The sequence below is a fragment of the Zalophus californianus genome, chromosome 6 (assembly GCF_009762305.2).
Source record: "Zalophus californianus isolate mZalCal1 chromosome 6, mZalCal1.pri.v2, whole genome shotgun sequence".
In the NCBI taxonomy this organism is placed as follows: Eukaryota; Metazoa; Chordata; class Mammalia; order Carnivora; family Otariidae; genus Zalophus; species Zalophus californianus.
Window position 1 is genome coordinate 92129724 of NC_045600.1, and position 13510 is coordinate 92143233.

General features: G+C 37.6%; 1 protein-coding gene and 1 pseudogene across 5 annotated transcripts in view; both read left to right on the forward strand.

Moving 5' to 3' along the window:
- The window catches only part of AP4E1 (adaptor related protein complex 4 subunit epsilon 1), a 119859-nt gene extending 107763 nt beyond the window's left edge, over positions 1-12096 (forward strand). For 4 of the 5 annotated variants that reach the window (XM_027570763.2, XM_027570762.2, XM_027570764.2 and 1 more), the window contains 5 exons: positions 1794-2052; positions 5364-5924; positions 9014-9204; positions 10728-10885; positions 11902-12096. In XM_027570763.2, coding sequence (XP_027426564.1) covers positions 1794-2052; positions 5364-5924; positions 9014-9204; positions 10728-10885; positions 11902-12062 — 1330 coding nt within the window. In that variant the 3' untranslated portion in view covers positions 12063-12096. Of the gene's footprint in view, positions 1-1793; positions 2053-5363; positions 5925-9013; positions 9205-10727; positions 10886-11901 lie in introns of those variants that run through there. The other variant, XM_027570766.2, reaches the window with a different exon arrangement.
- Positions 5934-8536, forward strand: LOC113909505 (annotated as a pseudogene).
- Positions 12097-13510: the final 1414 nt, after the last annotated feature.

The following is a 13510-nucleotide window of genomic DNA, read 5'->3' on the forward strand; positions in this document are numbered from 1 at the left end:
CTGCTCTGTTGACACCCTTTTCTTTCCCAGACATTTAATTTCGGTATTCCAAGTATGGGGAACAGATATGATTTGTGAGCATTTGAATGTAGAGGGGATAGCAATTAAGTGCCCCAAACAGAACAGCGGGACAAGGGAAGGAGAGGACAGGAAAGGAACCCTCTAAACCCAGGGAGGAAACTTAGTCTCTTCTACCTGCACAACAGGTGACAGCATCTGTTTGTTTAGTACTTAACTGAGGTCTGGGGGACTTGACGATCCTTGTAAATCCTATACATATACATGTACTACTCTGAGAGAAATGACATTTGGCAGAGCTGCTAAGGAGTAGTACATATGCTGTGTTACCATGAAATGCAGCATGAGGGATGAATATAAAATTTCTTTCCAAAGAGGACCACAGCTTACACATGATTTCAGAATTGGGAACCTATGTGGTAATTGACAAGGCAAATCAGTTTTAGAGAGCAGACAGCCACTCTTCCGCAATCTCTAGCAAGTTGAGAATAAAGTAGTAGCAAGCCCAATTTAGAATTTCTTACTTAGGCCCTATTTGGGGGCTATCTCAAAAGGGAATTCCTAGAGCTGAATTAAAGTGAGTTACAGAATTTACATCTGTGTTTGAATGATCTGATTAAAAACAATACAAAGGTATGCCATGTAAAATCACGAATTATGTTATTGTCAAAACCCAGGCAAAGATTCATGTTTAAAAAATTTGTTTTACAGTATGTTTCATATCATAAAGAGGCATATTTTGTGTTCTTATTTTTCCTGCTTTTTTAAAAAAAATATTTTATTTATGTATTTGACAGAGAGAGATAGCAAGAGCAGTAACACAAGCAGGGGGAGCAGGAGAGGGAGAAGCAGGCTTCCTGCCAAGCAGGGAGCCTGATGTGGGGCTCGATCCCAGGACCCTGGGATCATGACCTGAGTCGAAGGCAGATGCTTAACAACTGAGCCACCCAGGCACCCCTATGTTTCCTGCTTTTTAGGCTGCTGATATGTAATCCATGACAGAGAGAATTTATGTTAATAATATGCCAGAAAAATCTTTAAAGTAGCTTGAAGCTCTTTAGGCATATTTTTCCTCTCCTTTCCTATTTTGCCTGTTGTTATGGTTTGGATTCCCTGGGAAGTGCATTCCATGATGGATTTAGCATGCAGAATATAAAGGAGTGCCCTTGTGACTACCACCTGTTTTAAGGAAGGAGAAAGAAGCAGATTTGGGCAGAGAAAGAAGTTAAGATGCAATGCAGTCTAACAGCAATCTCTGCTGACCCCATGGGGAGCTCGGAAGTTAGAGTGGCCCTTCAGAGTTGTCCTGAGTTGGGTCCACATGGGTAGCCAGGACTCTGTATTTCTGTTCATCAGTCACTGGGTGTGGGCTGCCCAGGGAGGGGTATGGTCTCAGGCGATGTGTCCCTCTGCAGCTGAGGCAATCCCAGGGAGGGCGTAATACGAAAGCTGTGTGTATATATGTATGTATGTATTTATTTGAGAGAAAGAGACGAGTGAGAGAATGTGAGTAGAGGGTCGGGGGCAGAGGCAGAGGGAAAGAATCCCAAGCAAGCTCCATGCCCAGTGCAGAGCCTGATGCAGGGCTGGATCTCACAACCCTGAGACCATGACCTGAGCCAAAATCAAGACTCAGACGCCTAACGGACTGAGCTGCCCAGGCATCCCCGAAAGCTGTTTTTAAGAGGCCATGGCAATGATGTGTTTTAAAAAATGCCTCAAGAAAGTAACTCTTAAGCGGTTATTTAACTTGATTTCATTCTTAATCTCTTTAGGACAAATGGCTTGAAGCTAGAAGGTATAAAGAAACTGTGGGGGAAAGAGGGTTATCTTCCGAAGAAGGAAGGCAAAACTGGGGATGAAACTGAAGCTCCACCTGTTCCTCAGGAGAGTATAATAATGGAAACTGTAGACCAGACTTTAATAAAAAAAGACCAGTGTCAAGTCCTTACCCAGTCTAAAGAGGAGAAAGAAAAGCAGCTGCTGGCATCATCATTATTTGTTGGGCTAGGATCAGAAAGTACAGTCAATTTGGTAAGTAGTCCATTATATTCCTCTGGGAATCTGTGTCCCTGTCTTGTACAAAAAAACTGGCTCTTCAGAGGTTCTTGGCTTCCATACACGTGGTGGAAAATGGCTTCCCCATCTCCAGAGCCACCAATGACATACTTTTTATATTCCTGAAAGAGAAATTCTAATTGGCTTAGCTTGAGTCAGGTTTTTTTTGTAGTCCAGTCAGCTGGGGCAAGGGTCAGGGTCCAAATAAAGTTACAAATATGACCACAGGTATTACTCCCATGGGTGGATAAGACAGTTCTCAGTGGGAAGGGGGCTTGATGGAAGTATTGGTGATAACAATAGTTCAACGATATTGATATGTCTATGGAAAAAGTACTTCTCAAAATGGTATTTTTAATAGTAAAGAATGGGAATCAGTTTAGATGTCTAATAGTAGGAGAATGGGTCCATAAATTATATTAGCTCAGAATATTACTCAGGCATTAAAGATAAATACTGAATTGTAAAATAAAAAAAATACATGTAATATTAAGCAAAAAGGCAGAATATAAAGTTTTATTTGTACTCTGTTTATAACTGTTAAGAAGATAAAAGTGTATCGAGACTGAAAGGAATTACACAAAATGAAAATTACACTCAGGAATTATGATTATGATGATTTTCAAAACTTTTTATGTTGATATATTATTATCATAGTAAAAGAATGAAAAATTGGAGCGAAGGGCAGGTGCTATTTTGAGCATCTGAGAATTCCATGTAATTTTCCATTTGGAGGACTGATGGACGTTCCTGGTACAGAATTGTGATTAGAGCTACATTTTTTTCAGTTTTACATCATTCCAGTTCTTTCATCTTCCTTTTCCCTTGGTGGGATTTTCCCTCCATCCCTATACTCTTTGCCTTTTTCTCTCTCTTTTCTAGACCCCATTTCTATCAGACTTGATATTCCCTCCTAAGGAAAAAAAATTTCAATCTAGATGTATTAATAAGTAATATATCTTAATGCTGTCTCAGCATTTGCATTTCAGCAGCAAAGTGACTTATCTTGGGGCTTTAAGGTGTTCCAGCTGGCTGTGGTAAGGGTACCCGTGAATGCCCTGGCACCGTTGGGCAAGTTCTCAGTGGTCAGAGTGCACCCAGGCTTGTGGAGCCCTGAATTGTGAATCCCATGGCTGGTGTTGAAGGATTCCTGTCCTCTCAACAAAGTGCAAAGCTTTTAGTTAAACAGTCTTTCTCAAGAGAACATTGGGTGTGACAAATTAATTATCAGGTGTTTTGTTTTGTTTTTTTTTTGTTTTTTCTTTTTTTTTTGTGGTGGGCTTGATATCAGAAGTATAATTCCATTTAAGGTATACTAGATCCTTTTTGGGTTAATTTTTTTACATAATTCATTCTAAGGATCAAGGCTTTTTCCCCCTTCATCTTTGCCTTCTACTTTATCTTCATTTTTATTTTTTTAAGTTTTTATTTAAATTCTAGTAAGTTAACCTACAGTGTAATATTAATATGTTTCAGGTGTAGAATTTAGTGATTTAATACTTAATACAACACCTGGTGCTCATCACTACAAGTGCCCTCCTTAATCCCCATCATCTATTTAACCCATCCCCTCATGCCCCTCCCCTCTGGTAACCCTCAGTTTGTTCCCTATAGTTAAGAGTCTGTTTCTTGGTTTTCCTTTCTCTTTTACCTTCATTTTTAAAAGTTATTTTCTCTGAAGTCTAGATTGACTGTTTCTTTTCTTTAAATATTTGAACAAAGATGTCACTCTAGTGTCTTGTGGCTTGTGTAGCTTCTGATTAACAGGAGATTAGACAGTACAGAAGAAAAAAATTATTAAACTTGAAGACAAAGTATCAAAAATACCCAAAATGAAACACAGAAAAGAGAAAATGAAAACACTCAGAGCATCAGTGACCTGAGGAGCAATACTAAACAACCTAATATATGTCTAATTCAAGTCCCACAGCTACTTGAAAATGGCAGTCCTTCACCCACCCACTCATTTTCATTTTTGTGTTAATAAAATTTTAGTTCTTCTTTGATGACTTCTGAATTGAAAGATAGGAGACAAACTGAGAGTTGGAAGAGGTATTGGGACTTGAGGGAATGAGAGGGTATGGAAGAAGAACTAGAATTTGGGTTAACCAGAATCCTGTGAATGGCAGCCACACCGCCCCAAGGACGATGGAGACGTGGATTTGGAGTAGTGCCATTCTGCACTGATTCTAGATAGGACTTTGGAGGGTAAGAGGGAACTGTGAGCCATCACCACACGCTTATGTAGATTTGCAGACCATTCCCCAGGAGTGTTGCTTCAGAGATGGCAAATTTGCCATTCCCATTTCCTGAGTCTATAGGAAACATCACTAGTCACTGATAGAGTTCTTGCCTGCTGTGTGTGTCAGCCACTGCTAGTTGGTTCTTGAAGTAAAATCAGTTTTTCTTACCTGTTTATTGATTTGTGGGCCATGAAATCATGGTTATTATAGACTACCAAACCAGAGTTTGAGCCATCCCTGTGTTTGAAGGTATCTTCTCTTCTATAGGACAACTCTGGAAACTCAAAAAATGGCTAGGTTTCTCACTGTTTTTATTTTATCTTATTTTATTTTGTATTTTTAAAATTTTACTGCTTTTTATTTTTTTTAAAAGATTTTATTTATTTATTTGGCAGGGAGAGAGTACAAGCAGGGAGAGTGGCAGGTAAGGGAGTGGGAGAGCCAGGCTCCCCACTGAGCAGGGAGCCCGATGGGCTTGATCCCAGGAATCTGGAATCATGACCTGAGCTGAAGGATTAATCAGCTGAGACACCCAGGCGCCCTATTTTTATTTTTTTAGAGAGAGTGCACACAAGCAGTGGGAGAGGGATAGTGAGAGGGGTAGAGACTCTCAAGCAGACTCTGTGCTCAGCACAGAGCTGAGGTGGGGCTCAATTCCATGACCCCAAGATTATAACCTGAGCCAAAATCAAGAGTCAGACGCCCAACCAACTGAGCCACCCAGGTGCCCCTCACTCTTTTTAATTTGTGCAATTCTGTACTCTAGCATTCTGAAATTGAATAAGTTTTTGGAATTGTTCACAAATGACTTTTTGACTTTTTTTTTTTATTTTATGTGTTTTTAATGAGAAGATTTAGCTAATAGTTCAAAATGAGGTAGCTGTCAGAATTTTAGGGCTTAACATTTTATTCATCTCTGATTTTTTTGTTAATCTATTCTCTATAGATAGACTTTAACAAGTTAGTAAAATGCTTATTTGAAATTATAGAAAAAGGTTTAAAACTCATGACTGGTAGAATTATCGTTATGTTTTATTTTTGCAGCTGGGAAAGGCAGATACCGTATCTCACAAATTCAGAAGGAAATCAAAAATCAAGGAAACCAAAAGTGGAGAAACAACCAGTGCTCATAATAGGACCTGTTTTCACTTTAGTTCTTCATCAAATGCAACATATGAAGATGATTATTATTTGGATACTTTGCAGGATAGAGGAGACAAAGAATTAAATAAACTTTCTCTCAACTCTGGACTTTTGGATTCTGAGTCACTCACAGAGCTGCCCTCAGTTGAGAAACTCTCCAGTTGCAAGCTGTCTTCATCACCTTCTTTGTTTACTGATAACAGCATGGAAGGTTTTCAGCCTTCTCAGTCCACTGCACTCTCAGTTGCTAATGAAACCTCTTTAGCTGCTTCTTTGCTGGAAGAAACTTCTGAACACATGCATTCAGATCTTGTGGAGGTCTGTCATAATGAAACCATATCATTGTCTTCTTTCAAAATTTGGAAAGATGATTGTTTATTCATGGTCTGGTCAGTTTCTAATAAGAGTGGTTTGGAATTGGAAAGTGCTGACTTAGAAATTGCTCCAGCAGAAAATTTCAAGGTAAGACAATGAATGGTTCATTATTTCTGCCTTAAATAGACATTGCTTGCTTAGTGTTTCTGTTGTTCCATCTTCTGATGGTTTATAAATTTCTTCCACATCCTTTTTTCTTTAGTAAAAAAAACCCCAAAGGTGTGACAGTTTTTTTTTTTTTATTATTTTGAGTAGGGATGAATTATTCAAAAGAGACAAGGAAACATAAAGATTTTCCAACTGTATTGAGGAAGGCCATAAATATAAAGCAAGTATTGATAGAGCACAGTAGTTAAAAAGGTAGGCTCTTGACTCAGAATGCTTGGCTTTGAATCTTGCTTCTGCTACTTATTAGCTGTGTTCCATGGTCAGGTTATGTAACTTTGAGTTTCCTCACATTTAAAATGAAGATATTAATAGCATCTGCCTGTTACTGTGAGGAGAAAATGAGTTAATATCTGTAAAATGCTTACAGCAGTACCTGGCACATGGTAAGTGTTATCGTGTTTTATTTTCAGTGTGTATTTTATGGTTTTTTGCACTCTTTAAGTGTCTCATTCATTCTTGTTATAAACACTGAGACAAAGTTCTCAGTTTAACAAAGCAGAACGTCAAGGAGTAGGAATATTGAAGGATAAATGTATATACTGTCTGCTGCCTTTTTCTTTCATTGATTTATTCTATATGGAGTGCTTGGGCATCAATTGTATTTCTTCTCTAGCTCTAAGAGATTGCCATTGTGATTTCTGGAAATATGTTTAATTACATTCTTGTATGGATGTCCTTGGTGGAGTTATAATGAGATTTGACCAGTAGATCAGTTATTCCACAAGGCTGACCCAATTTCTTCTGTGGGCGAAAATGTGTTGAATGGAATATTGCCAGAACCACTGACCAGGGCAGAAGTTCCTGACTCTAGATGGGCATTAAGATCACCAGTGGAACTTAAAAAAAAATAAAATAGAGTCCGGTCTCAAAATGGAGGTAAAACCGCCGCCCGGTCGCCCCCAGCCCAGCTCTGGCCGTTGCTACTGGCACCAGGAGGAGGGGGCCATGATGCAAAGGAACCAGAGCAGTTGAGAAAACCATTATTGGTGGTTTGAGCTTTGAAACTACAGATGACAGTTGAAGAGAACATTTTGAAAAATGGGGTACACTTACAGATTGTGTGGTGATGAGAGACCCCCCCAAACAAAACGTTCCAGGGGTTTTGGTTTTGTGACTTACTCTTGTGTTGAAGAGGTGGATGCAGCAATGTGCACCCGACCACACAGGGTTGATGGGCTTGTAGTGGAACCAAAGAGAGCCATTTCTAGAGAGGATTCTGTAAAGCCTGTTGTGCATCTCACAGTGAAGAACATTTTTGTTGGTATTAAAGAAGATACAGAAGAATATAATTTGAGAGACTACTTTGCAAACTATGGCAACATTGAAACCATAGAAGTTATGGAAGACAGGCAGAGTGGAAAAAAGAGAGGATTTGCTTTTGTAACTTTTGATGATCATGATACAGTTGATAAAATTGTTCAGAAATACCACACTATTAATGGGCATAATTGTGAAGTGAAAAAGGCCTTTCTACACAAGAAGTGTAGTCAGCTCGATCACAAAGAGGTCGTGGAGGTGGATCTGGCAACTTCATGGGTCGTGGAGGAAACTTTGGAGGTGGTGGTAACTTTGGCCGTGGTGGAAACTTTGGTGGAAGAGGCGGCTATGGTGGTGGAGGTGGTGGCAGCAGAGGTAGTTATGGAGGGGCTCAGGGTGGATATAATGGATTTGGAGGTGATGGTGGCAACTACGGTGGTGGTCCTGGTTATAGCAGTAGAGGAGGCGATGGTGGTGGTGGACCAGGATATGGAAACCAAGGAGGTGGATATGGCGGTGGTGGTGGAGGGTATGATGGTTACAATGAAGGAGGAAATTTTGGAGGTGGTAACTGGTGGTGGTGGGAACTATAATGATTTTGGAAATTATAGTGGACAACAGCAACCAAATTATGGACCCACGAAGGGGGGCAGTTTTGGTGGAAGCAGCTGGGCAGTCCCTATGGTGGTGGTTATGGATCTGGTGGTGGAAGTGGTGGATATGGTAGCAGAAGGTTCTAAAAAAAATTCAGAAGAAAAGGGCTACAGTTCTTAGCAGGAGAGAGAGCGAGGAGTTGTCAGGAAAGCTGCAGGTTACTTTGAGACAGTTGTTCCAACTGCATTAGAGGAACTGTAAAAATCTGCCACAGAAGAAATGATGATCCATAGTCAGAAAAGTTACTGCAGCTTAAACAGGAAACCCTTCTTGTTCAGGACTGTCATGGCCACTGTTTGCAAAAAGTGCAGTTACTTTTTACATTCCTGAGGTCTTTCATCTGTTGTAGCTTTGTCTTTGTCTTTTTCTTTTCATTACATCAGCTATATTGCCCTGTAAATTGTGGTAGTGATACCAGGAATAAAAAATTAAGGAATTTTTAAAAACAAAACAAAATCCAGTCCTATTGCTTGGGCTCTACCCCCATAGCTTGAGTAAGGGTGTAGATTGAAAAGGGAAGGCACGTGTGTGTCTGTGTGTGTGTACTTTTTTTTTTAACTCCCGTAGCTTTTTTTTTTGTAAATTTAATTTTTTTAAGGTTTTATTTATCTGAGAGAGAGGGAGAGAGCACAAGCAGGGGGAGGGGTAGAGGGAGAGAGAGAGAAGTAGACTCCCTGCTGAGCAGGGAGCCCGACTCCAGGCTTGATCCCAGGACCCTGGGATCATGACCTGAGCCGGAGGCAGACGCCTCAGGCAGACTGAGCCACCGAGGCACCCCAGCTCTCCTAGCTTTAAACATCTGGTGCTAGCCAGGATTGAGAACCAAAGGATACAAGTTAAATAATTTTCATATTGTTGTTGCTAAATTTTACAGATATTTTCACTGTAATTTGTTATATAACTTACCTGTATACTATTTCTTAATTATCTGTGCTAGTGAATTTTTCTCAAGTAAAGTTGTCATTTTCATAATGTGGTTTGTTTTTAACATCTTACAATAGTGTGTTTTTGTACCACTTCAATAAAATAGAAAATTGGTATTCATATGATAGTCTGTATTGATCCTTCTTCAGTACTTTTATTACTTTTATTTACAGATCACTGAGCAACCTGGATGCCGCTTGCCTATAATAGAAGCAGAAAGCATCAAAACCTTTCAATATAGCGTGCAGGTGGAGAAACCTTTTACAGAAGGGAATCTTTCTGGTTTTATAAATTATCAGATGATGGATACTCATTCTGTTCAGCTTGAATTTTCTGTAAACTTATCACTATTAGATTTCATTAGGTAAATATTTTCTGGAAAGTTAATTCAAGTTATTCATTCATTCAGCAAATATTTATTAGGCCTTTTCTCTGGACAGAAACACTGTGTTAGGTGCTGGGGAGTATCCAGATTCAAAACTAGATACAGTCCCTACCTTTAGGGAATGTTCAGGCTAGGTAAGAGACATTGAACAATCACATGAATTTATGTATAATTTTGAATTGTGCTGTGAAGAGAAAGTAAATGGTACAAAGAGCAATTACAATATGGGACCTGATTTAGGTTGGGGTTGATTAGTAATCTTGGAAAACCTCTGAGAGAAAGTAATATTAAAGTGTAATGTTTAAGCTGAAATAACTTCAGAGATTCTGCCTGGCTTTTTTTTTAAAAGCTTTTAAAGTTTCTCTCATTTATATTTCATTTATTTGATTAATTATTTCATAAAATCTGTTTATTAAGTTGAGATCTGTAAGAAAATTACTCAAGGTTATTAAACTTTTATTAGAGTTACAGTCAGTATTTAGCTTTATACTAGACACTATGCAGTGTTACCAGAATAATTGAAGACAATGTCTTCACTCTTCTGCTCTCATTTAGTTTTATGGATATATTGTACTGTATTAAAACATTTTTTAAAATGAAGGCTGCCTGAACCAAGAATGCAGAATGCCAGTGAATATCTATAAAATTTTTTTAACCTTCACACATTCATTTGCGTTACACTGCTGTAATTTTTGCCTACTCTTTAAAATCTTTTAGTAAGAACATGTCTCTCACTCTGTCAAAGAATGTATTTCTGCCTGTGGTGCTGTTATAAGATAGAATCCAGCCTTCTAAAAACTTAGACTGTAAAGGTATATCCTGTGGTGAGCATTAGTGACCTGAAGAAGCGCGATATATGCAATAAACAGTTCTTCTGTGTGTATTAATAAAATCCTATGTATCTTTAAAAAATATTTTTCCTAATTATAAAATAAGTGCATAATTATTATAAAAATTCAAATGCATAGAAAATATAAGTAAAATATAAAAGTTCCTTATAATTCTATCCCCAGAGACCCAGTGTTCACTACCTGATTCATGAACCATTTTCAAAAATGCATTTGTTAAAGTCCTTTCCTTGGTCTAATTTACATAAGGTGCTAGATCTTTATATTCATACTTTTATACATGATGTTGATAGTGTCGTCTTATCCCCAAATCCAAAGTATACATGAAAGAAAGTTTTATATTTGAATGATTCATGAAATTACTTGGTAAAATTTTACTGAAATGACTAATACTCAGACAAAGAGAGAACTGAGTGATTTATTGAAAAGACATTTACACTTTAATAACATCTTTTTTCAAAAGTATTTTCATCAGTTTGGAGGATGATGGTAAGCATTCTAATCATAGTTAATTTAAAAACATGAATTTTGCGGGACCCAGATTTACAATGATTATGTTCTATTTCCATGAGTCATTTGAAATGTATTTGTTTGTTTGTTTAGAATTAATTTCATTCTTTTGGACATAAATCTAATTTTAAAAATTATTTTCAGACCATTAAAAATCTCAACTGAAAACTTTGGCAAACTCTGGTTGTCCTTCGCAAATGATGTGAAGCAAAATATAAAAGTGTCAGAATCTCAAGCTGCTCTGCCTTCTGCCCTAAAGACCCTGCAACAGAAACTAAGACTTCATGTTGTCGAAATTATAGGTTTGTAGAGTTACAAAAAGGCAATCTTGTGTTTATAGGGGCTTGCTCACAGAACACAAATCAATTTTCATGAGTATCGGATTTCTTAGAGCTGTATTTCCTGTTATGAGTACCTTTCAAATGAGTGTGTTGTTCAGACATTATTAAATAATTTTTTTGTATGGTAAAATATACATAACAGAAGTTTCCATTTTGACCAATTTTAAGTGTACAGTTCATTGACATTAAGGACATCCTTAATTGTACAGCCATTGCCGCCACCACTTCAAGAACTTTTTTCTCCTCTTTAGCTAAAACTCTGTGCCCTTTAAACACTATCTCGTCATTCCCCTCCCTCTCTACCTCCTGGTGACCACCATTGTCATTTCTGTCTCTATGAATTCAACCACTTTAGGTGTCTCATATAAGCGGAATCATGCAATATTTTTCCTTTTGTGACTGGCTTATTTCACTTAGCCTAATGTTTTCAAGGTTCATTCATGTAGCATGTGTCAAAATTTCTTTCCTTTTTAAGCCTGAATTTCACTGTTCATTGTATGAATGTACCACATTTTGTTTATCCATTGATGGACACTTGGGTTGCCTCCCCCTTTTATCTGTTAGGAATGATGCCGCTGTGAGTGTGAGTGTACAGATAATCTGTGTTGAAGTCCCTGCTTTCAGTTCTTTTGGTTATGTAATTCTATATTTAATTTTTGAAGAAACTGCCATATAATATTCCACAGCATCTGTACCATTTACATTCCCACTGGCAGTGCACAGAGGTTCCAATTTCTCCACATCCTCACCAACTGTTGTTATACATACACGTGAGTGTGTGTGTGTGTGTGTGTATGAGATACATGTATATCTTATATATATGACTAGGAATTCATTGTGGATTTAACTTGCATTTCCTTACTGATCAGTGATGTTGAATATCTTTTCACGGGCGTGTTGGCCATTTGTATATTTTCTTTGGAGAAATGTCTAAGTCCTTTTGTCTTAAAGAATTTTTAATTTTTGCTTTGTTGTAGGCAATGAAGGGCTTTTGGCCTGTCAGCTACTGCCATCCATCCCCTGCTTGCTGCATTTTCGAGTTCATGGTGATGTATTAGCCCTGTGGTTCAGATCCTCCTGCTCTACTCTTCCTGACTGTTTACTGTATCAGTGTCAAAAGGTGATGGAGGGATCCTAGCAGAAGCTCTGCTTATATTTTACTCCATCAGAATAAATGGTTTACATAGATAAACTTATTTACCAAAGTAAAAACTCTTGGTACTTCTAATGAAAATGGGGATTATTATAAGCTGTGGTTCTATGTGTTTTCTTTATGAATCCTGATCAAGAAAGATCCCCAAGGAACTGTATCCTTAACCTTTTACTCAGGATTGTACAGTACATTTGGGTCCCCCAAAAAGTGACCTAAACTAATGTTATAAACTGCTAATGATTTATATGTCACTTAGTGTAGAGGGACTGAAAATATTTATTTTGTTATAAATAATTTTATAGCAGATTTACTCTAGTGCTAGCTGATTTGTAGTAAAGCGAAGTCTCAGTTCTCTGCATTAATGGAGGGGAGACAGACATGGCATTGGTAATCCCAGACCTAATTCATATTTGGCTTTGGAATGCAGTGTGAGCTTTTTGATAGGCAAGTCATTACTTTCAATTATGTTTTGCTTAGATCAGTATTGAACTAAGTTGGCACAGCACACACTAACAGTTCAGGAGATCCATGAGCATGCTGGATATTGGGGGGATTCAATCTGTGATAAAGTTTTTATTGTAGATAACTGGTTACACATGCTTGTAGATAATTTGGCTACAAATTTGTTTTCCCACTTGCATTTATTTTCAAAATTCAAAGTGAATCACTATTCTTATTTTAAAAACCCAGAGCCATTTATAAAATATTGTCATGTGGAAACACAACCTATAATGAGCACACAGATATAAAAGGACTTTTTAGTTATGGTGAATATCTTAGTTACCATTTAGGTCCATTTAGGTCCTTTTGACAAACTAAATTTTGTGAGTATAAATGGCAAAGCCATCTTATCTTCCCTGGCTTTTGAATCCACTAGGACTCAGTGGATACAACCAAAGCAGTGACTGCTTAAGTATACCATAGAGGTTCTTCAGCAAAATATCTCATTTTTATGTTGCAGTTTTGCTTTTATGGCCTCTGTCAGAACTCTTGTCAGTAAAAGAGGTTAAGCCTAATATGAATGATGGGCCACAATCTTGAGATTGTACATTAAAGTTAAAAACTGAAATAGTAAGTATTTTATAAAATCTTATGGTGCTGTGGAAAATATTCATTATTTCACTTTTTCTGACACTTCACCATGGAGACTGTTCTGGTAATATAGTTTTAAGTCATTGCAGTTACTTCTCTGGTTAATTGGTACTGTTTGCCACCCAGGTGTTGAATTCTGGTTTAAATTATCTCACTAATCATAGCTGATGAAGATACTAAGGGGATTCCCCGGAGCTGAGATTTCATTAGTTTTTCATGTCTAGTATTTTCCTCCCTAAAAACTAAAGCACTATTTTTAAAAATTAATTTTAAAGTCGTTCATTTTTAAAAAGGTAACACCTTGTTAATTTTATGCTTTTAAAAACATGCAGTAAAACCTT